Source organism: Nyctereutes procyonoides, unplaced genomic scaffold (assembly GCF_905146905.1).
Source record: "Nyctereutes procyonoides isolate TBG_1078 unplaced genomic scaffold, NYPRO_anot_genome, whole genome shotgun sequence".
NCBI lineage: Eukaryota > Metazoa > Chordata > Mammalia > Carnivora > Canidae > Nyctereutes > Nyctereutes procyonoides.
In genome coordinates, this window is record NW_026575133.1 from 50,435,519 (window position 1) to 50,456,804 (window position 21,286).

Consider the following 21,286-nt stretch of genomic DNA (forward strand, 5'->3'; position numbering starts at 1 on the left):
AGGCCACAAGGGGGGTCACCATGGCTCCCAGCCTTCTCTACTCTGGCAGGAGCTGCCCCCAGCCTCTTGGCTTTGACCTTCCTCCCACCGGGCCTAGCTCAGTGCTGAGCTTTGCAGGAAATGTGCTTCCTGAAGCTAGGACTTCCCCATGGAGGACGAGGGGCAGCTGGGCATCCCTGGTTTCATCCTGAGAGATGGCTCTGCCCGGCCACCATGTGTCTCAGGAACTCAGGGCAACTGCTCACCAGTCAGGTGGGCAGCGAGGGGGTGGCTTTGCCATTCCTTCAAGCATCTCTCAAAGGGAAAGGATTCTCCCTTAGTAGTAGGGAGGGTGGGAGATACAGAGCCCTCTGGGTGGCGAAGGCCGGACCTAGCCCTGGTCACAGGGCTGCTCCAGTCAGGACTTCAGAAGGCAGATGGGAGGGAAGTGTGGAGCCCCCATGAAGGATCCCCATCACCAGATACCCCTCAGGCATATCTGTGTGGCAGGGTGCAGGCGTGTGGCCTGGAAGGGAGTGTGCTTGGGGGTGTGGGTTCTTTTGAGCCCACACAAAGCCTTGTGCTGAGACACTGCATTCCTGCTGGCTGGGCTTCCTGTTCCAGATGCATTCTTGCCCCAGAGTCACCAGGGAGACTGCTTGGAATCTGGCCCCACATTCTCCAAATTCAGGGCAAGATCTGGCAAAGGTTCCCCCCCTTTACCTCCTCACCCTCTCTTTGGAGGAAGGAAGCCACCTGATAGGGGCCAGCCCTCCAACCCTCCTACCTAGGGAGGGCTGGGGTGGGGTCGGACACTGCCTCTGGGGTTTGGTGCCACACATCCTGTTGGACAAGCATAAAGCAGTTCCTGCCAGGCCCTGCGTTCAGTGTCCCCGTCTATAACTGGGCAAGGGGAATGGAGTAGCGGTGCTGCCTAGAAGGATGGGGTTAGGAGGGGGCAACCCAGAGGACCTATGCCTAGCAGGGTAGGGCTTGGCCTGAAAATCAACGTAATTGAATGGCAGGTAATTAAGGCACTAGGCTCTCATTCTGTCTCCAGACTTGGCTACCGGCTTCCGTTTCCTCTTCGTATACAGTTAGAATCTTCTAGTTTGTGGCCCCCTGGTAGGGCTCCCGTGTAAGGCGTTTGAGGAAGGGTATGAAGGAGCAAGGAGCAGAGCGGGGTGGGTAGTGTCTTCTCCCCTCCCAGTTAACGGCCACTTCCTTCCCAGGGCTCCGGCCCCAGCCCCTCCCCGCGAGGCTCAGGTGCAAGTTTGCACGTCCACCAGCTCCCTTATCTGCCTCCCGCGGGTTTGGGTTCTGCCGGGATTTTTCCAGCCCTGTCCCCTTCCTCCGGAGAGTGAGGTCTCCTTGGAGGCCGGCGGCCCCTCGGGTCACCTTCCGCAGCTCCCCTTTCAGGCTGGGAGCCTCTGGGGGTGAAGGACGGTGGACTGATGGGCCCAGAGAGGACGGGGGTGGGGACACGGCCCCCCGGGCCCAGTTCCCCGAGGTGCTCGGGTGAGGAAGAGGAGGCGGCGCCGAGGGGCTCGGCTCTCGCTGCGGGCACGGGCGCGGGCGCTGGGCGCAGGGGACCGTCGGCCGCGGCGGGCTTGGGGCGGCTGCGCGGCGGGCCCCGGGCACACGGCGCGGAGCGCGGGGCCGCCGGCCGGGGTCGGGGCTCTGCCGCAGCCCCGCGGGGCTCCACTTCCTTCCGCGCTCGCGTCCAGGCCCCGCCAACGCCCCCCATCCGCGGCGGCACCTCGGCGGCAGGAAGACGGAGCAGCCTGGGAACCGGGGGCGGGGGGCGGGGCGGGGCGGGGGCCGCACCTCCAGCCGACGGCGCCCGCGGGCGGGAGCGGGGCGCGCGGAGCCCCGAGATCGGCGGATCCAGGCGCTGCCCCCGCGCCCCCGGCCCCGCTCACCTGCGCGCCCCTCCCCTCCCCTCCCCCCTCCCCCGCCCCCGCCCCCGCCCCCGCCCCCGCGGGAGGGTCCGGGGCCGCGCCCAGCCCGGCCGGACGCGTGCGGAGCCGCCAGCCAGCGGCGGGGGAGGCCGGCCGGGCGCCGCGTCGGGGCCATGCTGGGCCGGCGGCGGGTCTTCGCGGTGGAGCCGCTCGGCGGCCGGGGTGAGTCCCTCCCCCCCCCCCCCCCCCCCGGCCTCCTGCCCCGGGGCCGCCCCCCGCCCCTGCCCGTCCGCCCCGCCCGGCGCGCGGCCTCGCCGCCTCCCCTCGGACGGGCTGGGGGTGGCGCCGCGCCCCGGAGCCCCCGGGGCGGTAGACCGGCCCCCTCCATCCCGGTCGCTCTGACTCCCCCTGTGGACCCCCCCCCCCCCGGTGGCGGCCGCGTTCCCGAAGGAGATCGCCCTCGGCCGGGAGGGGCGGGGGCCGCTTGGCCTGGGGAGCCGGGGGCGGCCGTCGGTCTGTCCGCTCCCGCCGGGCTGGTGCATCAGGCTGGGTGGGCCCAGCGCCGAGGGCAGCCCTGGGGCCGGGCGCGGCTTCGCCTCCGGTCCCCCCGATTCAGCTCCCCCGCCTTTTCCCCCCAGCTCTCCAAAAAGTCTTCACTATTTCTCATTTTAAAGCACAGCAGCCCCCCACGGCTACGGCGATTGTTATTTTTATTACCCTCCCCGGGAGCTCCCGGAGGGACTTGATCTCGCATCCCAGTCCCGACCCCAGGCTTCCTTCTCTGTGCCTTTCCCCGTGTCCCGACGTGGGGGTGGGGGTGGGGGTGGGGGTGGTCACAGTAGGTCACAGCCCTACTGCCCCGTGGGGAGTAGTTGGAGAGACCGAGGCTCCGCGTTCACCACTTGGAGGTCTTAGGCGGACCCGGCTCCAGGGCACAAGGGATCCCACGAAGCAGCAGCTCCCCCCTCAAAAGGGGGACCGGCCAGACAGGGAGCTGATGAATGTGCCCTACCAGGCTTTGCCTACCACACCGTCCAGATCCCCGGGGGGCTGTGATGGCCCACAAAGACTACTTGTGATGGGAACCCATCCTAACTTCTCCAGGCCAGGGAAGGGAGAGACTTGGGCAGGGCGGTGGCCACCCAGTGGCTCGCCTCCCTCCACCTCTGGCCCAGGACACTCCTCCGCGGGGAATGCTGCCAGCTGCCAGGAATGCTGGGGGCGTCAGGGGCGGCCTGCCCAGCCTGATACTCACTCTCCTGGCAGATGGGGTTGCTGAGGACTTGGCACTCGGCTGCGTAGTACCTGGAGTCAGCAGCACCTACAGACGGATCCCGGACGCTGCTCAGGGGTGCTCGCTGGCCTCCTGGAAGGCGGATGGGCAGTTGAGAGGTCCCAGGAGGCAGGAGCCGCTTCTCAAACTGGCCTCCCGGGACTCAGGAGTGGAGATGGTGGTTGGAGACAGCCCCCTGACCGCCTCACCGGGCCTTTCTCAGGACTCTCTGGACTTTGAGCCCACAGGGAGCCCTGAGCCCCCCGCCCTTGCTTCCATGGAGCCTCCCGCCCACCTAGGCCGGCTTGTGGCCAGCCATAAGCTGGAGCAGATGCTGGAGCGGTCCCGCCAACTCCCGGCTTCCCCTGCCGGTGCGCCGCCCCACCACCGCTCCCTGAAGCCACCAAGCAAGCCTGAATATGATGTGCCCCTTTTTGGAGCAGGGGAACGGGAGGCCACTGAGGCAGAAACGGACCTAGAGGCAGGCCTAGAAGAAGCAGAGGTGGTGAGTGCCACGCCACCTCTCAGGCTGGGTGAAGAGTGCAATGGAAATGGCCCTTTCCCACGGGGGTAGGGGGGCGGGGGGTGGGTTGCTGGCTGTGGGGCCTCACTGGCTCTTTCTCCTTGGAGCTCTCTCGGGGTGGGGCATTCCTTGCTTCTAATTGACGGGTTGTTCTTGCCTCGGCCCACTCCCAGCTGTGTGGAGGGGGGCAGTACGGGGCCAGCCTGGCCATGCCTGGCCGGGTAGGGAGGCCAGCTGGTGGTGTGCGCCTACTATCCCCGGCCCCTCTGCTTCCATCTGCTGGCTGCCCAGGATGGGCGTCTGGCTGAGTTCAGGGGTCTCCCCTACCTCACTCTGTCCCACAGGTCGGGGGCCTGGGGCCTGAAGCCTGGGCCTGTCTCCCAGGGCAGGGTCTCCGCTACCTGGAACACCTGTGCCTCGTGCTGGAGCAGATGGCAAGGCTTCAGCAGCTCTACCTGCAGCTGCAGACCCAGAGGCCCCCAAGGGTGAGTGAGCTGCAGGTGGACAGGCCAGTGGGGGGTGGGTGGAGACAGGTGAGTGGGGGAGGCAGAGAAGGTCTGGGACCCCTGGAACCAGGGCTCCCTTCAGAACAGCCTCAGCCCTCTAGTCAGGTCCCAAGTGCCCGTCTGTCCTGTGCACAGGATCCTGAAGCGGAGGAGGCAGAGGAAGAGGAGGAGGTGGGGGAGCCAATCCTGGCACCTTCACCTCCACCTTCTCGTGCCCCAGGCAGTGAGGCACGCAAACTGCTGAGCCAGACACAGGAGACAGGTGAGGGGCCATGGCGTCTCCCACTGTGTCTTGCCTGCCCAGGGCCCCCCAGGCAGACCCTTTGAGTCCTGGCCTTGATGGGTGGCTTCCTGCTTCTGGCCCTAGGTAATCTGATTCTTTCTGAAGGGGCAAAAACAGCAGCAGCCCTAAAGGGAGGGCTGCCAAGTGCCAACCCTGCCAGGCTGTCAGAGGCCACTGCAGAGCCAGCCCACATCTTCCCACCCTCCCAGGGACACAAGGTAGGTGATGGGTGTGTGCGGAGGCAGGTGACAGGATGGAGGGGGTTAGGGGCTGGTTGGGATGTGTACATATCCCAAAGGCTGGAAACACTCAGAAAGTGATGGAATTCCTGGTTGGAGAGGGTGACTTGTCCTGGCTGTGGTGCCTGCTGTCTCTGGGAGCTTGGTCAGGGGTGCGTTGTGGGGAGGAGCTCTGTGGTGATCCCCCCACCCTCTGCTCAGCCGGATCTCTCCCACTGGAACAAGGTCAAAGTCCTGCTCAACCGGATCCGTCGGAGGAGCCCGAAGCACGCTGAGTCCCCTGCCCCTTCTGATGGGCGTGCCCCTAGGTGAGTCCTGGGGCCCAGCCCAGGTTAGGGCAAGGAAAGGAGTGATGAACCCAGATGCTGAGATTGGACTGCCAGTTGTGGGTTTTTTTTTTTTTTTTGGGGGGGGGGGTCCTTTTGAAATCTGAGAGATGCAGGTAGTCTTGGAGAGGGTGCTGGAAGAAACAGAAAGTAGCTAACACATCCCGTTTACAGAGGAGGAGGATGGGGACTGGACTGGGGAAGGCAGTTGCTTTCCTGAGGCCACATGTGTGGTGAGACGGTGGCAGGGGCAGGGCCAGAAGAGGGGAAACCCCCTCATGTCCGCCCAGCAAGCCCTCACCCCTCGCAGCTGAACCTTAGGCCACCTCCCAGATTTGCTGGGAGAGCAATGGGACACAGAGGATTCCCCAATAGATGATGGGGGGTGATGGTGAATAACTCAGTGGGGCAAGGAAGCACCATGCCGAAGTCCCCGGCTCCCGACGGCAGGTAGGCAATTCCCCATCAAGTCTGTGGCCATTGCTGCCTTCGTGTCCCCCTCCTAGCCTAAAGCTACCTTTCCTTTTGCTCAGGATTGAGTCAAGGGGGGTCCCCGAAAGACCTCCATGCCAGCCACTCCGGAAGACCTTTATGCCATCATTTGTGGTTAAGAAGCAGCGAGCGAAAAACCTCTCTGTATGCTGAGACCTCCTGGTGCGGGACGTGACCCCTGGTGGAGGGGTGTGCAGTGAAGTCTTCTTCCTCGCCCTTTGCCCTCTGCTGCTTCTGGGCACTGCCAGGAAAAGCTGCTGATACTCTTCTCTCTGAGGAGAGAGCTGGATCTTTCTCCTCTGGGCAGCCTGGTAGAGGAGCCCTGGTTCCCTGAGAGGCCCCCCAGGTGTGGCAGCCCCCGGGCTCCTTACTGGTTGCCAGAAATCCCTGGTCCTAGACAATGTGAACTAACTTATTTATCCGGAGTCCTTGGAGCAGGTTTGGCACCATGTCCTACTGGGGCATGGCGTGTCACAGGCGTGGAGCTATGCAAAATGATACGTGTATCTCTGTGAGTGTGTCACTGTTGCGAACTGGCTGGATCCATCCAGTGTCTTCTGAATCATGTGCTCAGGGGGTTGGTCCTCTGGGTGACATAACTGGTGAGGTAACTGCGGAAGGATGGAACCGGCCTTCATTCCTCAGTGGTCTGATCTGGAGTCTTGCTTCCTCCTCATACCTTCGTGGGTAGCCCCAGGACGGGGCAGGAGGGCCCCACCTTGGGTGCCTCTGCAGAGAGCTTGCCTGTGGAGCAGAGCTCCTGAAGACCGAACCCGGAACGGAAGGTCAGGGACAACGTGGAGAAGAGCAGAGTAACCTTCAAGATCTGTCCTCCGCCGCTTCGGTCCCTTTACACATCAGAGCCAAAACCAGAGACTCCTACTAGCTTTATGACCTTGACAAAAATCCCTTAACTTTTCTGAGCCATGGCTTCCTACTTAACCTCCCAGATGGTTTCATGATACCTGCCCCACCTACCTCACAGTCTTGTTATGAAGATAAAATGAGATTAAACTGTCTCATCCAAGTGCACTGTGAATGTTAAATGAACGGGGAGGGGGACACCCTGGAGGGAGGGAGGACGGGGAGGCCTGAGGCGGCTACAGGAGGACTGGGGCTGCCAGTGGAGACTTAAGTGGCCAGTGAGGAGCAGGCAAGACTTGAAGCAGGTCACTTCTCCAAGGTCTTAGGTTTCATAGCTTGAGAATTAGGGCACCGATTCCTGACCTCTGTGACCTTCCAGAGTTGTGAGGACTAAAGGAAAATGTTCCTGAGCACGTGGTAAATGTCTACCAAGATATTGTGGTGGTTTATTTGTTGCAGCGCCTGAGGCTCCCAGCTCTTTGGGAATTGAGGACGGGGAAAAGGCTCAGTCTCCAGTAGGTATCCGGAGGTCGGGAGGGGAGCTGTCAATGCAACGGCCGGGCTGGGGATGAAGTCGCGGGCTTGAGTCCCTCGGGAACGCCTCCTAGAGATGGCCACCGCGGGGGCGCCCCTCCGCCCTCAGTCAGGAGGGGCTGTTTCTGCGGCTGCAGCCCGGGGCTCCGCCAGAAGGAGGCCAGGTGTCGGGCGGTAGGTGCTCTCTGTAGGGGTCCTGCTCCTGCCGGTTTTTTTTTTTTTTTTTGGATTAGGAACCAATGCGCCAGAACCTACTTTTCCAATGGGACCGTTAAGCGGGGGCACCACCGAGGCCCGGCTTCCTAACGCGCATCCGATCGGGGAAGGCGCACTTCCGCTCCACAGTTGGAGCGGGATGGCAGGCCGGCGTGGGGGAAGGGAGAAGTCGGTGCAGAGGAGGGAGGGACCATATCCGGGAGAGTGGCAGCTTCCGACCAGTGGTCGCGCTTCCGGAGAGGCGCTTCCGGTGGTGGCGGCAGCAGCGGCTGTGGTGGTTCCGGGTGTCTTTGTCCCCCCGGTGTCGCGGCCCTGGCCCGCAGGTGGGTTGGGGGGCCCCCCGCCGCCCCTCTGCCCGTCTGCCCCTCCCCCGGCCGAGGGGCTGCGAGGGCCGGGCGGCCAAGATGCACGGGGCGCGGAAGGGGCCGAGCCCCCCTCGGACTGCGAGCCCCGTCTCCCTGGCAACGGCCTCGGCCCTGGGGGCGGGCGGGAGGAGGAGGAGAAACCGCGCGCCTCGGTCCTCCCACGGTGGCCCCGCCGCGGCCCGGCCCGGGAGGCCCGGTGCCGGCGGCTGCTGAGGCGGGAGCGGGGGCCCGGGGCGCTCGGGCGCTCGGGAGCTCGGGAGCGGCGGGGCGGGCGGGCGCGCTGCCGGATTCGCGTCGGCCGGGCCCCGGGGCTCCCTTCGCAGCAGCCCGTCCGGGGAACAACGGGCCGGGCTTCCGGGGACAGGGCCCACGCCTCCTCCTCTCCCGCACCGGCCTCCTCCATTTTCCCGGGCCTGGTGGAGGGCCTTTTGACGGATGTATTTGAATGAATGAGTGTCACCGGGGTCTCCGCAGGCATCCGCGGAGAGGGAGAGGGGCGCCAAGTCGTTGGCGACCTGGGTGCGAGGCTCAGCTCTGTCACCGACTGGTGATGTGACCCTCGGCAAGCCTCAGTCTCTTCGAGCTTCAGTTTCCTTTTCTTTAAAAACAGCCTGACAGCATCACCCACCCCGACACTACCGTGAGGGCACCCTGGAACGGTGTAGTTTTTGCATTTCCTGCTTTATGTGCTCTCCAGCTCCTCCATTCATTCTCCGTACCCACCTGCACACCTACATCAAGATCCTCCGTTACTTTTTGGCTGGGGTGTCTGTGTGTGTATGTGGGGGGGGGGGAGTCGATGGAAAATTTCCCTCTGAGCTCTTAACTTCTTTCTTTTCCAATTAAAGGTTTTTTTCTAAGACTCTGAAAGAGGACAGCATTCCCAATGTCCCAGTTTAAGCGCCAGCGGATCAACCCGCTTCCAGGGGGACGCAACTTTTCAGGTGATCACCTTTATCCCTGTTTGGCCCCGTAGTGGGTATGATGTGCTTTGGAGTTAGTCTTTTAAAATGTGGTTTTGGGGGTTTCTCTGGGGGAGCGCCGTTTGCTGCCCACGTTTCATAGGAAGATAGGAGGCGAGCAGGGTGGTGGCAAGTGAGACCCTGCGGAGGAGTCGTTTCGAGTCCCTTTGCCCTTTGGGTCCGCCGTACCTTCTGGTGGACTCTGGTGCTCAAAATGGTGGGTGCAGCTCCTGGAGATTGCTTCTCTGTCCACATAGGCGCAGCTTCAACATCTCTTCTGGGTCCTCCTCCTGGTTTGCTCACTCCTCCTGTGGCCACAGACCTGTCCCAAAATGCCAGGCACCTTCAGGTAGGTTGTGCATTTTTTCTAGTGAGCTTCAGCACTTGGGACTAGCGCAGCATGCATGGGTGCCTGGTGCTTTCATTCTTGCATTGCCATGTTCATCCTTCCTGGAGCTCCTGGCCTGGGCCAGGATGGAGGTAACTAGACACCTCTGACCAGGAGTCCTAAGTTCTGGCTGAAATCTCTTGGGTGCTTCTTGGAATTAAAGAACTGGAAATCCCAGAAGAAGCCTTGAGCTAAGGTTCAGTGTGCTTTCTTCCTCCTCCCGGCAGTAGATTATGACTGTTCTGTCTGTGTGCTTCCTTCATGTGACCCTTGATGCCATCCTCTGTTGAGCTAGATGGGGTTTGGCCAGAGATGAGATACTAATGGCAGAGCGTGGACAAATGCTGTTACTTTCAAACTGCACTATTCTCTTACAGGGTGGGGAGAAGCAGCGGGTCTTCACTGGCATTGTTACCAGCTTGCATGACTACTTTGGGGTGGTGGATGAAGAGGTCTTTTTTCAGCTCAGGTAGGCTTGAGGTTAGTCTCTTTCTGGAAATGCTTGTTGAATTCAGTTCTGTCACCATGCTGGTAGGGCCCCTCTGAAGCCATTGCTTTGCTGTTTTTATGCAAGGTGTGCGAAATCTTGATGGGCAGGGCCTCATAGGGGCAGGCAAGGTGGCTTGGCCAGGGTCTCTCTCCTGACTGGGTCTCCTGGCTTGTGTGCTGGCAGTGTGGTGAAGGGCCGGCTGCCCCAGCTGGGTGAGAAGGTACTGGTGAAGGCTGCATACAACCCAGGCCAGGCAGTGCCCTGGAATGCTGTCAAGGTGCAAACGCTCTCCAACCAGGTATTCGTCTTTCTGGTGTCTGCATTGGAAAGGGGAGGGGGGGATCCCCCAGTGCCTTGACAGCTGGGCAAGAACCTTACTTTTGTCAAGGGGTAGGGCTGTATCTTTCCAAGGTAGTGAGCACATCAGCCATAGGATTCCCTGAATTTCCTGGTTACTGTCCTACAGCCCCTGCTGAAGTCCCCAGCACCTCCCCTTCTACATGTGGCAGCCCTGGGCCAGAAGCAAGGGATTCTGGGAGCTCAGCCCCAGCTGATCTTCCAGCCTCACCGGATTCCTCCGCTCTTTCCTCAGAAGCGTGCGTACCAGTGGGATGGATGTTGGGGTGTGGCTTTATGGGGTATTTTGGATGAATGAGCCTGTAACTCTCAGGTTGTTACTCTCAGACTAGGAGGGGGTACTTTTATCACTGGAGGAAAGGGACAGGGAAGTTGGGCAGATATGTAGGGTTTTAGAGTCACCAGCCATTTCTTCTCTGTAGCTCTGAGTCTCTTCCAAACATCCCACACACTTCATCTGAGCCACCTGAACAGATTTCCTGCTCGGGGCCCTCACGGACGATTGGATCAAGGCCGAAGGTAAGAGAATGATCAAATAGGGAAGATACTTTATTTGTCTCTAGGAGCAGTGTCTCTTTGCCACCTGTTGACACCAACATTCTCTTTCTGCAACTAGATCCTGGGCCTTTTCCCCTGAAATAAGTTGATGCACTGAGATGTATATGCTGATGTCAGAACTTTATAAATTGGTTCAGCAGGGATTTGATAATATAGTTTATCTTTCAAAATACCACATTGAATTTTTAAAATATAGAAATTTCCCTTTTAATTCTTGTCCTTAAGACTGAGATGCCAAAAATCAAAACTATGCAGAATCTGGTGACTGTCCAAAAAATGGGAATGTCTTAATTTGTAGTATAACTTTGTAGTATAAATGTCTTAATTTGTAGTATAAAGTTTCTTTATATACACTGTACACCTCAGTGTAGTGTTAGAGTCTATAGGTTGCACTCTTCCCAAAAGTCCAGGCCTGTGCCTAGAACATGTAGATAGCTTCATGGCACAGCCGGCATGGTAGCTTTGGGACGTTGGGGGTGTTTTAGGCCATCCTGTATCATCTCTGAGCTTCAGGGACTGCTGGGAGCACACTCCCCATTCTCTCCGGCTCATGTGTTCCTTCTCCTGCCTTACTCTCTCCCTAGAAGGTTATGCTTATATTCCTAGGAGTTAAGCTCTGGGCTAGTTCGTTGGAGACTGGTTTTAGTTCTTCTGTCGGTCCTTACTTTAATTTTTTTATTATGGAAAATTGCAAATATAAGCAAAGCAAACAAAAGGATGTTCCCTTGGGCTAGGTCATCATGAACTCTAACTAGGAGAATGGTTCTGTGGTCCAGGATTGTTTTCTACCGTGCTTCCACTACTTGAAACGCCTTGTTCTGTCCTCAAGTCACTGGTGTATATTTTGCATACACCTACACCTCTTGTCCTGTGCATCTTCCCTGTCTCCAATTTTCAGACTTTGTACCTCTCCTATCCTGTGGGTTTATTAAAGGCATCATTACCAAATCACAGCAAGTGCCCTGAGGGATAGTGTAGCCTGGATGGGAATCAATGGTTGCTATTGACTTTGTGCTTTAGTTTCAAATTCTGTATAGTCACATGCATTTGATTGTTCTGGACACGCCAAGCCCTGTGTGAGGCCTGTGTGACATGATTCTCACCATAATGCTTTGGCGTTGTGACTTCTAGAGAAAGGAGGTCTTGCCACTGGCTGAGAGATAGCACCATCAGTCAGTACAGAGAGGCTGCGAAGTAGGAAAGGGAGCAGTAGAAGTTAGGTCACTCGGGGAGAACAACAATTTACAAAGGAGTCCAGCTACTTTAGCATTCTGACTGGAAGCCAAGTTTTATTTTAAATTTCAGGTTTTGGGATAATGGTGGTGGGAGGTAGTGGAGGTAACGGTGTCTCCGTTGGACTGCCAGTACTGAACTGCTGAGGTTTTTGGACAGGCGTATCCAGCGGGATGCCATCGCAGCATCCTGCTGAGGTTACTGAGATGTCTCCCACTGGTACCACTTTTCTAATGTGTTCTTTACAATTCACAGTGAGGAGAGAAAACTGGCCATTGAATTCTAGGATTCAGTGGGACATCCACCGTCACTAGGGGTGGACAGCCTTTACTGAAGTGTTCACCCAGTCGTGGATGAGCTGAGGAGAGCTGTCAGAATGACTCTTAGAAAACGTGCAAGTACTGACATCCTGTAAAGGCAAGATTGCAAGGCAGCTTTTGGATGGAGATGCTAATAAACCAGGAAATGAGCCAGGCAGATAGAGAAATGATGAAAAACTTTGTGTTGAATGTAATGAACTTAGATGCCCAGGGCTGGAATGATCAGGAAAACAAGAAAGGTGGGTCTGAAGGGAAGAGCAGAGGCCTTCTGGTAAATAGGCTGCAGTCTGCGCCATACCTGGGCAGGAAGAACTGACAGTGATTTCCTTTCTCTCGTGAGACATGCGGGTTTTGTTTTCTCTTATCAGTCTGGCATTTTATAATGGTCTAAAGGTTTTTCTTTTTTTGTTTTTTCTTCTGAACCCATAAAGTAGTGAAACTGTCATAAGTATAGAAATGTATAAAGTAGTACATGCTATTAGGTAGGTAAAGTTAAAATACAATAAAAATGTGTCATTCCCTGTAAAGGTTACCATTCTTTTTTTTTTTTTAAATTTTTTTTTTTAAGTTTATTTATTTATGATAGTCACACAGAGAGAGAGAGAGAGAGGCAGAGACACAGGCAGAGGGAGAAGCAGGCTCCATGCACTGGGAGCCCGACATGGGACTCGATCCCGGGTCTCCAGGATCGCGCCCTGAGCCAAAGGCAGGCGCCAAACCGCTGCGCCACCCAGGGATCCCAAGGTTACCATTCTTAAAGATCTTTAGAAAACAATTTTGAAAAGAGAAATTGCTTACTGCTTTTTTTTTTTCTATGTTCTTTTGTGGTCTCTATAAGCATACTTTTTATAATTTTTTTCAATTTTAATTTTAAAAAATTTTAACTTTAGAGTCCAAATTATTTCTATACATTGTGATTAAAGTGATCAGACATTTTTTTCCATATTGCGGTATAATCCTAAAGTTCAAATATTAACTAGATTTGAATGTGGTTTTCGTATTCTTGGCTTGATTTTTTTTTTTTTTTTTTAAGAATTTATTTATTGGGGGCGCCTGGGTGGCTCAGTGGTTGAGTGTCTGCCTTTGGCTCAGGTTGTGATCCCTGGGTCCTGGGATCGATGGAGTCCCACGTTGGGCTCCCTGCGGGGAGCCTACTTCTCTCTTAGCCTGTCTCTGCCTCTCTCTCTCTGTCTTTGATGAATAAATAAATAAAATCTTTTTAAAAAAATATTTTATTTTATTTTACTTTATTTTATTTATTTTTTATTGTAGAGAGAGAGCATGTGAATAGAAGCAGGGAGAGAGGCAGAGGGAGAGTGAAAGGGAGAAGCAGACTCTCCTTTGAGCAGGGAGCCCGATGTGGGGCTCGATCACAGACCTCTGGAATCATGACCTGAGCTGAAGGCAGACAGACGCTTAACTGACTGAGCTACCCAGGCGCCTCTCAGCGTGAATTTTTTCCACTATTCATAGTCTTATGTTTTTCTTTTGAGTTAACTTCCTTGGGATAATATTTTCAAGAATGGAATAATTGGATCAAAGGGTTTTAGTGTTTTTATGACTTAAATGCATAGTGCTAAGGGTTTGTTACAAGAACTGTCTCTTAATAAAACTTCCTTTATAGAATCCTTTGCATGATGCTATATATGTGTCTCGTGTTAAAAATCAGTTAAAATCTTGGCATTTCAAAAAATTATGTTAGCTATAATTTTTAAGTTCAGAAAAATACAAAAAAGAAAATTATTCACAAGCCTTACCAGTCAGAGGTGTCCATCATTAATACTTTCTAAGATATATTTTTTAAAAGTAATCTTTGCACCCAGCCTGGGGCTCGAACTTACAACCCTGAGATCAAGAGTCACATGTTCCACTAACTAAGCCAGTCAGGCGTGCCCCAATACTTTACTACTTTTCAGTCTTTTAAAGCTTTTTTTGCACAGTTGAGACAATACTATATACATACTTTCCTGTACTAGTCTTTTTGCTCATCATGGGTGGTTTTCTGTTTATAAGTATTTAAATGTTCATTTTAATAACTTTATAACAATGTTATAAATGTTAGATGGCTGTTAGCTAGGCTTCTTTATCCATTTCTTTGATGTTGGGGATTCAGATTGTTTCCAGTTCTTTTAGGCCAGTAGGTATTGAATCTTAATGTAACATTGTGGTTTCTTCCTTCTGGTGATGGATCAACCCCCCCAGCGATGACTATGACTCCAAGAAACGCAAGCAGAGGGCTGGTGGAGAGACTTGGGGTGCTAAGAAACCAAGGCATGACCTGCCTCCTTACCGGGTCCATCTCACTCCCTATACTGTGGACAGGTGAGTGGTGAGGCTGGGGTGGGGGGTGAGGCTTTTGCAGCTGGTAACAGTTTCTTGTTTAAATGAGATACAGTCTGTGCAAGAATAAGTGTGTTTGTGTGTAGGGTCATGTCCCTAGGACCTTTCTGTTTCTTAATCTAACAATTTTTAGATTCTTTTTTTTTTTTTAATTTTATTTATTTATTCATGAGAGACACAGAGACAGAGAGGCAGACACACAGGCAGAGGGAGAAGCAGTCTCCTCGCAGGGAGCCTGATGTGGGACCCGATCCTGGGACCCCAGGATCATGCCCTGGGCCAAAGGCAGACACCAAAATGCTGAGCCACCCAGGGATCCCAGTTTTTAGCTTCTGAATCTCCAATTTTGACCATCATAGTGCCTTGGACATGGATGCCTTGATAGAGCTTTTGTGATTTTATCACCAGAAATAATTATGCCAGGTTATCATTAAGGTTTACCAGTCAGAATCCAGGTACCCAATACCAGTTCTAATTTAGGTAGAAAAGTCCTGATCTTAGGCACCCTGGGACTGGTTTTCCAGGGGGACCTTAGACTCATTTTTAGAGTGCTCCAGAGCATGGGAGGACTCTGGCCTGCAAGCTTATGTATCGTGCTTCGGAACTGATTGACTCAGAGGCAGATGAGTGATTCCAGCAGCGTGGAGGCAAGGCTCTGGCCACTGCCCCGGTAGCAAAGTTCACCTAAGCCCGAGCTCAGGGGAGGGGGCAGCCTCCTGGCACCTCCTCCTCGAGGTGCAAGGGAAAGAGGGCTTGTTGCTGCCCTTTCTGGCATCAGTGGTTCCTCTCTGCAGGGCCGGGTAGGGCCTGTCCCGTGCCCCCTGCTAACCCAGCTGCTTTCCCAGGTTAGTCTCATAGGATGGTGTGGTCCCCGTATCTTGGAGAAGGATGCAGGTAGCGCCTCCTGCTAATCAGAATGTGACTGCCGGCAGGTAGCCACACACATGTCTACGGAAGCCTCTTGTACATACTGGTTGGGATTTTGCTTTTTCACTTAATGTGTCTTAGAATTTATTCCATGTTAGCATTTGTTAGATTAGTCTCATACTTTTCACCACCTACGCAATATTCCACTGAATGGATAGACCATTTATTTCACCAGCTCTCTGTTTCCACATTTTAATCATCCTACATACTGTTGTCACAAACAGTCCATGTGGACAGGGGCAAGTAGTTTACTGAGGTCATTTCCTGGAAATGGAGTAGCTGGCTCAGAGGGTCTGATGTTGAACTTGCACATCCATTGCCGGTTCTCTCAAAGAGGCTGTGTTGGTTTCCATTCTTGCCCAAGGGGCCTGAAGTGCCCAGTTTTCCTTTCCCCCTGCTGTTGGCAGTGCTATGCTACCAAACTTTTCAATCCTTGTCAGTCTCTCTGGAGAAAAGTAATATTCTGATTTGCATGTCTTTAATTCTAAGTGAGATTGAGCAGGCGTTCACAGGCTTTTAAGTCTCTTTTCTTTTTCTGGTAAATACCTGTTGATGACCATTTTCTCAGTTTTCTCTCAGACTCGTGAACCTTCTTGTGAACCTGATATAATTTGTGTTTGCTTCTCTTCAATCAAGATAGTGAGCCATAGCTGTCAGATATGCAAATGTTTTTCTGTTTTTTCTTTCCCAGTTCGACTTTACTTTGCTGTTAAGAGGCTGAAACATTTTAGTGGTCAAATCTCATCCATCTTTTTCTATTCAGAGATGTCTTCTTCCTAGATTAGAAAATAATTTGCCCTTTTTCTCCCCCCAAGTCTTTCATGGTTCCATTTTTTAAATAGTGTGGTCTTTGCTCAGTCTGGATCCCCTTGTTTTCTTCCCCCAGCCCTACCTGTGACTTCTTAGAGCTCCAGCGCCGCTACCGCAGCCTCCTGGTGCCCTCAGATTTTCTGGCTGTGTGTCTGAGCTGGCTGTCAGCCTTCCCTCTGAGCCAGCCCTTTTCCCTCCATCCTCCAAGCCGCATCCAGGTATCTTCTGAGAAGGAGCCAGCTCCAGATGCTGGTGCTGAGCCCACCCCTGCAGACAGTGACCCTGCTTACAGTTCTAAGGTAAGAGGACTGAGGTCCTGCTGCCTTGTCCCATGGTTGGAGGCCAGTAAAGTTCTTGAGCGTGTCCTTCATGCTGCCCTGCACAGGTACTGCTGCTCTCTTCCCCGGGACTGGAGGAACTGTATCGTTGTTGCATGCTCTTTGTGGATGACCTGGCTGAGCCAAGGGAGACACCAGAACATCCTCTGAAGCAGATTAAAGTAAGAGCTGGAGTTCATGAGGCAGGAGGTAGTCCTGGATGACGGCCAGGCCCTGTCACGTTTTCAGCAGCCTGGCTCCTGTTCACGAGCTCATAGAAACAAGGAGCCCAGAACCGAAATGACCACTCATTTCACCAGAAGGACAGCATGGCTTAGGGTGTTCTTGTCAGAAAAAGTTACATGGCTAGTTCATGTTTGTAGGTGGAGAGATCCATCCTCCCCTGCTTTCCACCCCGTGTGGCAGACTCTTCACCATATCCTGCTGCTTTCAATCCCCAGGGGTGGTGAGCTGCCTCCTGGTGAGAGATCCAGATAATTGTTTTTTTATCTCATATATTTTTGCAGTTTTTGCTGAGCCGGAAAGAAGAAGAAGCAGTGCTGGTTGGGGGGGAGTGGTCTCCCTCTTTGGATGGCCTCGACCCCAAGGGCGACCCGCAGGTGCTAGTCCGCACTGCCATTCGCTGTGCGCAAGCCCAGACTGGCATTGACTTGAGCGCCTGCACTAAGTGGTGAGTGGCTGTCCTGGGCTTCTCTTTGGTGGCTCATTGGCACGACTGTCTGGGAGACCAGGTTCCTGTGCCTTTCTGAACTGTCAGCACTCTTCTTTTCCCCCAGGCCTACCTCACCCCTCCCTCCAGCCCTTGCAGATGATTGTCTTGGTTGTGAGCATGACTAGGATGTGTATGTGTGTTGAGAGCCAGCCGACCCTTCAAGGCTTGTCACATGCAACCCCCCAGCCACGTTAGTGGTCCTTGGTGCTGGGAGCACCCTGGATAGTAATTGCTTACTCATGTCGGCCCATTGGGGAACCACTTCTTGAGGACTTGGTCTCTTTTGTTTTCATGTTTTCAAAGCTGCATGTGCAGTATGTGCTCATTAAATGTTGGTTGGAAACTGAAGCACCTGTGAAGGTTGTGGGTCAGGACTTCTTTTTTCCTTTTGCCGTGAGCAGGTGGCGCTTTGCTGAGTTTCAGTACCTGCAGCCGGGTCCCCCAAGACGGCTCCAGACTGTGGTGGTGTACTTGCCAGATGTCTGGACCATCATGCCTACTTTGGAAGAGTGGGAGGCCCTGTGCCAGCAGAAAGCTGCAGAGGCAGCTCCCCCAGCCCAAGAGGTGTCCGGGGTAAGGCTAAGCCTTACAGACAAGTGGGCAGAGTGGGTGCCCTGACCTCTGGTCGCAGGTGGTCATAGCTCTTGGCTTTTGTCGCAGGAAGCAGAGCCTCCGGAGCAGGCAGCTGATACATCAGAGCAAGTAGCAGACACCTCTAAACAGAATGCGGAGAATCCAGAGGCCACCACACAGCAGGAAATGGACACTGATCTCCCCGAGGCCCCTCCACCCCCTCTAGAACCTGCTGTCATGGCCCGCCCTGGCTGTGTAAACCTGTCCCTCCATAGCATTGTGGAGGACCGGAGGCCAAAAGAAAGGATCTCTTTTGAAGTAGGTGTAGGGGTTTGGAAGGGCTGTGTGGCAGGGTGTATGGGATGGAGGGCTTGGAACATTCCCTTTCTCCAGATGCTCACGGGCTGCTGTTGTCTCTTCCACAAGGTGATGGTGTTGGCTGAGCTGTTTTTGGAGATGCTCCAGAGGGATTTTGGCTATAGGATTTATAAAATGCTGCTGAGCCTTCCTGAAAAGGTAGTGGCTCCGCCTGAACCTGAGAAGGAGGAGGCAGCCAAGGAAGAAGAAGCAGTCAAGGAAGAGGCTGCCAAGGAGCCCAAGGATGAGGTACAGAGTGAGGGCACAGCTGCCGAGTCAGACGCCCCACCGGTGAGTACTTCTGCTGCCCGTCTGGGCACTGGGGCTGCACACGGGAGTGCCGAGCGGGTTTGAGCACTGCTGGGGGTCCTGCGGGGCTCTTCTCACTGTCCCCTCACTGCCTGCATGCACCCCGTTGCCTTGGCACGTCCTCAGGAGCAGGGCACTGCACTCTGCCAACTGGCCACACAGCCAGGAGGTGGGGTGCTGGGAGGGAGGTGGGCCTGGAAGTGTGGCCGATGGGCCACGGCAGCATAGAAGTTAATATGCTCTGAGGACAGGGGTTTTGGCTCCTTGACGGTTAACTAGCACACTGCATTTTCTTAATGCTTTCTAAAGTGCATGGGTCTGCTTCTTCCTAAATGCTATTGAGTAAATGTAATTTCTTATGGGACTGAAATTGACTCTTAAAGAGAATGCCAGGTGCCTGAGAATTGCCCTAGTTCACTCCGAACCCCATGTCACAACGCAGTAAACCAGACTGTATGGAGAAACCTTACCGCGGTGCCCAAACACGGCCAGCGCACAAATGTCGGCTCTTATCATCGTTAGCGGTTACAGGTGACCATTCGCATCTTGGTTTGCTTCCAGAAGGAAGATGGGCTTTTGCCCAAACCTCCGTCTTCCGGGGGAGAGGAAGAAGAAAAACCCCGGGGTGAGGCATCCGAGGACCTCTGTGAGATGGCCCTTGACCCAGAGCTGCTCCTTCTAAGGGATGACGGCGAAGAAGAGTTTGGTACGTTCTGGCATCACGCAGCAGCCGCCTGGCTCTGTAGCTGGTGCTCTCCTGTCATGGCTGTGCATCTGGGCCCCCGGGGGGGGGGGGGGAGGGGTCTCCTTGCTCCCTGCTTATCTCGGGCTTCCTGTAGCAGGAGCCAAGCTGGAAGATTCAGAGGTCCGGTCGGTTGCCTCGAACCAATCAGAGATGGAGTTCTCCTCTCTTCAGGACATGGTGAGACCTCTTTCCTGCTCCCCCTACCCCACTGACAGTGAAGCCTAGCGAGGCCTCTGACTCACTGCTGGGATGGGGAGACTTTACCGTATGACTCCTGGCATTCTCTGACCGACAAAAGACAAATGTGGTTCTTGGCTTGCGGAGCGGTACTTTCACAGGACCCGGGATGCTTTAGTAGCTCCATCTGGGCGAACCAGGGCGGTGTCTGATGCAGGAGCACACTCGGCTCCTGTGTGTGTGTGACAGCCCCTGGTGCCCAAGTGGCCCAGGCTCCCATCTCCAGCTGGAAGGGGTACCCAGGTGTGATGATGTCAGCTCCTTTTTCAGGGGGTTACCTCCTGGGTGATTTTGCTGTTCAGAGAATGCTTTGTAAATCTTGTTCATCCTTGTCTGTCTTGCAGCCCAAGGAGCTGGACCCCTCTGCCGTGCTCCCTTTGGACTGTCTTCTTGCTTTTGTCTTCTTTGACGCCAACTGGTGTGGCTACTTGCACCGGCGGGACTTGGAGAGAATCCTGCTCACCCTTGGGCTCCGGCTCAGTGCAGAGCAGGTGCCTGCTCTTATATCCCCTCAGGCCTCCTCAGATGGCCTCCCCTGGCGCCTGTGCATGCACTGGACTCCCATGGGTGGCTCAGGGTGCTTGCATGTCACAGGGGCGAGGGCTGCCCCTTCTCGTCAGTGGGTATTTTCGGTGTGTGTTTTCTGTAGGCCAAACAGCTGGTCAGCAGGGTGGTGACCCAGAACATCTGCCAGTACCGCAGCCTTCAGTACAGCCGCCAGGAGGGTACAGACGCCGGGCTTCCCGAGGAGGTGCTCTTCGGTGCGTCCTGAGGAGTGCCCTGCAGCCTTCCCAGGAGGACGGGCAGGGCAGGCTGCTTTCTCCTCCTGAGAACCTCTCCCTAAATCTTCACGGCCCCTTCTAGGAAACCTGGACCTGCTACCTCCTTCGGGGAAAAATGCAAAACCAGGTGCTGCTCCCACGGAACACAAAGGCCTGGTGTCCCACAACGGCAGCCTCATCAACGTGGGGAACCTGTTGCAGCGTGCAGAGCAGCAGGACAGCGGACGGCTCTACCTGGAGAACAAGATTCACACACTGGAACTGAAGCTGGGTGAGTGGCCTGCGGCTGCAGGGACCCAACCAGGATAGGACATGCAGACGTGTGTCTTCACAGGCTCCTCCTGCCTCGGGCCTCTTGCCCTGGGCTGCGACACTCAACCTTAGCAGGGGTCTTTCTGCCATTTCCCCCCACCAGAGGAGAGCCATAATCGGTTCTCGGCCACGGAGGTGACGAACAAGACACTGGCGGCGGAGATGCAGGAGCTGCGCAGCCGGCTGGCCGAGGCGGAGGAGACGGCCCGGACGGCCGAGCGCCAGAAGAACCAGCTGCAACGGCTGCTCCAGGAGTTCCGGAGGCGCCTGACCCCCCTGCAGCTGGAAATGCAGCGGATGGTTGAGAAGGTGAGCCCTCTCCCCACCCGGGGGAGAGCCAGGCCGGCTCGGTGTCCTGGCGGGAGGCTGTGAGGGCGATAGCCAGCCACCGCTCTGCCCCTCCCGCCTGCACCCCAGTTCGCCACACCTCGCCTCGCCTTCCCCACTTGCTCCTTTCTGGGGATGGGTGTCAGTCTGGCCTCTGCTGCAGCCTGCTCCCAGCAAGGGGGGTCGGTGGGCACCCCCGTCCTGGACCTTCCTCCTCAAGTCCTGATTCTCGTTACAGGCTGACAGCTGGGTAGAGAAGGAGGAGCCGGCACCTAGCAACTGAAGGGGCCTGGCGCAGCAGCTGCCCTCCCGTGGGGTCAGCGATGGAGCCTGCTGACGTTCGAGCCCTTTTGGTTCCAGAAAGCAGCTGGAGCAGGACCTGGGAGCCATGGGCAGGGGTGGCTGACCCCTGTGCTCAGCCTCTGTAGAGGAGCTCAGGCCATCAGGGTGGGGTCTGCGCTATGTGGGATGGATGAGTGGGGAACCCTGGTTCCACTTAACAACTAAATCCAACACCTTCTGCACCCCTCGAATGTCATTTTGCCCTCCACCTTGGGATTTCTCCTGGGGCCCTTTAGTCTTGTGCTTTCTCCTGTCCTTTTCCAGTTTAGAATAAGACAGGGGAGGAAAAGGCTTTTCAAGTATGTCATAAGGTCTGATGCCAATAAACTGAAGAAACAGACGTGGAATCTGGCGGGGGGGGGGGGG

The 21,286-nt window shown here is 55.4% G+C and overlaps 2 protein-coding genes across 8 annotated transcripts; both read left to right on the top strand.

Moving 5' to 3' along the window:
- The first annotated feature begins 1,957 nt into the window (after positions 1–1,957).
- Positions 1,958–6,552, top strand: CUNH8orf58 (chromosome unknown C8orf58 homolog). 5 transcript variants are annotated; one of them, XM_055300691.1, is made up of 7 exons: positions 1,958–2,102; positions 3,147–3,658; positions 4,021–4,161; positions 4,318–4,444; positions 4,550–4,683; positions 4,906–5,012; positions 5,564–6,552. In XM_055300691.1, exons 1-7 carry the CDS (start codon positions 2,054–2,056, stop codon positions 5,673–5,675), a joined length of 1,182 nt encoding a protein of 393 aa, XP_055156666.1. In that variant the 5' UTR covers positions 1,958–2,053; the 3' UTR covers positions 5,676–6,552. The 5 variants fall into 5 exon arrangements, with proteins under 5 accessions (XP_055156666.1, XP_055156667.1, XP_055156664.1 ...); XM_055300692.1 differs by having other exon boundaries at positions 4,930–5,012; XM_055300689.1 differs by lacking the exon at positions 1,958–2,102 and having other exon boundaries at positions 2,294–3,658; positions 4,571–4,683.
- Positions 6,553–7,355: 803 nt separating this feature from the next.
- CCAR2 (cell cycle and apoptosis regulator 2) lies at positions 7,356–21,260 on the top strand. Of its 3 annotated transcripts, none has more exons than XM_055300324.1 (21): positions 7,356–7,459; positions 8,350–8,445; positions 8,721–8,812; positions 9,229–9,320; positions 9,525–9,639; positions 9,808–9,937; positions 10,121–10,217; positions 14,012–14,131; positions 15,963–16,185; positions 16,272–16,385; positions 16,731–16,894; positions 17,338–17,509; positions 17,597–17,827; positions 17,936–18,157; positions 18,737–18,881; positions 19,015–19,097; positions 19,502–19,648; positions 19,807–19,918; positions 20,022–20,210; positions 20,355–20,560; positions 20,817–21,260. In XM_055300324.1, exons 2-21 carry the CDS (start codon positions 8,388–8,390, stop codon positions 20,859–20,861), a joined length of 2,757 nt encoding a protein of 918 aa, XP_055156299.1. In that variant the 5' UTR covers positions 7,356–7,459; positions 8,350–8,387; the 3' UTR covers positions 20,862–21,260. The 3 variants fall into 3 exon arrangements, with proteins under 3 accessions (XP_055156299.1, XP_055156300.1, XP_055156301.1); XM_055300325.1 differs by having other exon boundaries at positions 19,018–19,097; XM_055300326.1 differs by lacking the exons at positions 9,229–9,320; positions 9,525–9,639.
- The last annotated feature ends 26 nt before the right edge of the window (positions 21,261–21,286 follow it).

Excerpts from the sequence above, each read along its gene's own strand:
- CUNH8orf58 (XM_055300688.1), top strand. The coding sequence starts at position 3,074 with ATGCTGCCAGCTGCCAGGAATGCTGGGGGCGTCAGGGGCGGCCTGCCC. Across the intron at positions 3,659-4,020 it reads GCCTAGAAGAAGCAGAGGTG|GTCGGGGGCCTGGGGCCTGA; the intron begins GTGAGTGCCACG and ends TCTGTCCCACAG. Across the intron at positions 4,162-4,317 it reads AGACCCAGAGGCCCCCAAGG|GATCCTGAAGCGGAGGAGGC; the intron begins GTGAGTGAGCTG and ends TCCTGTGCACAG.
- CCAR2 (XM_055300324.1), top strand. The coding sequence starts at position 8,388 with ATGTCCCAGTTTAAGCGCCAGCGGATCAACCCGCTTCCAGGGGGACGC. Across the intron at positions 9,640-9,807 it reads TGCAAACGCTCTCCAACCAG|CCCCTGCTGAAGTCCCCAGC; the intron begins GTATTCGTCTTT and ends ACTGTCCTACAG. Across the intron at positions 19,919-20,021 it reads TCCCGAGGAGGTGCTCTTCG|GAAACCTGGACCTGCTACCT; the intron begins GTGCGTCCTGAG and ends GGCCCCTTCTAG.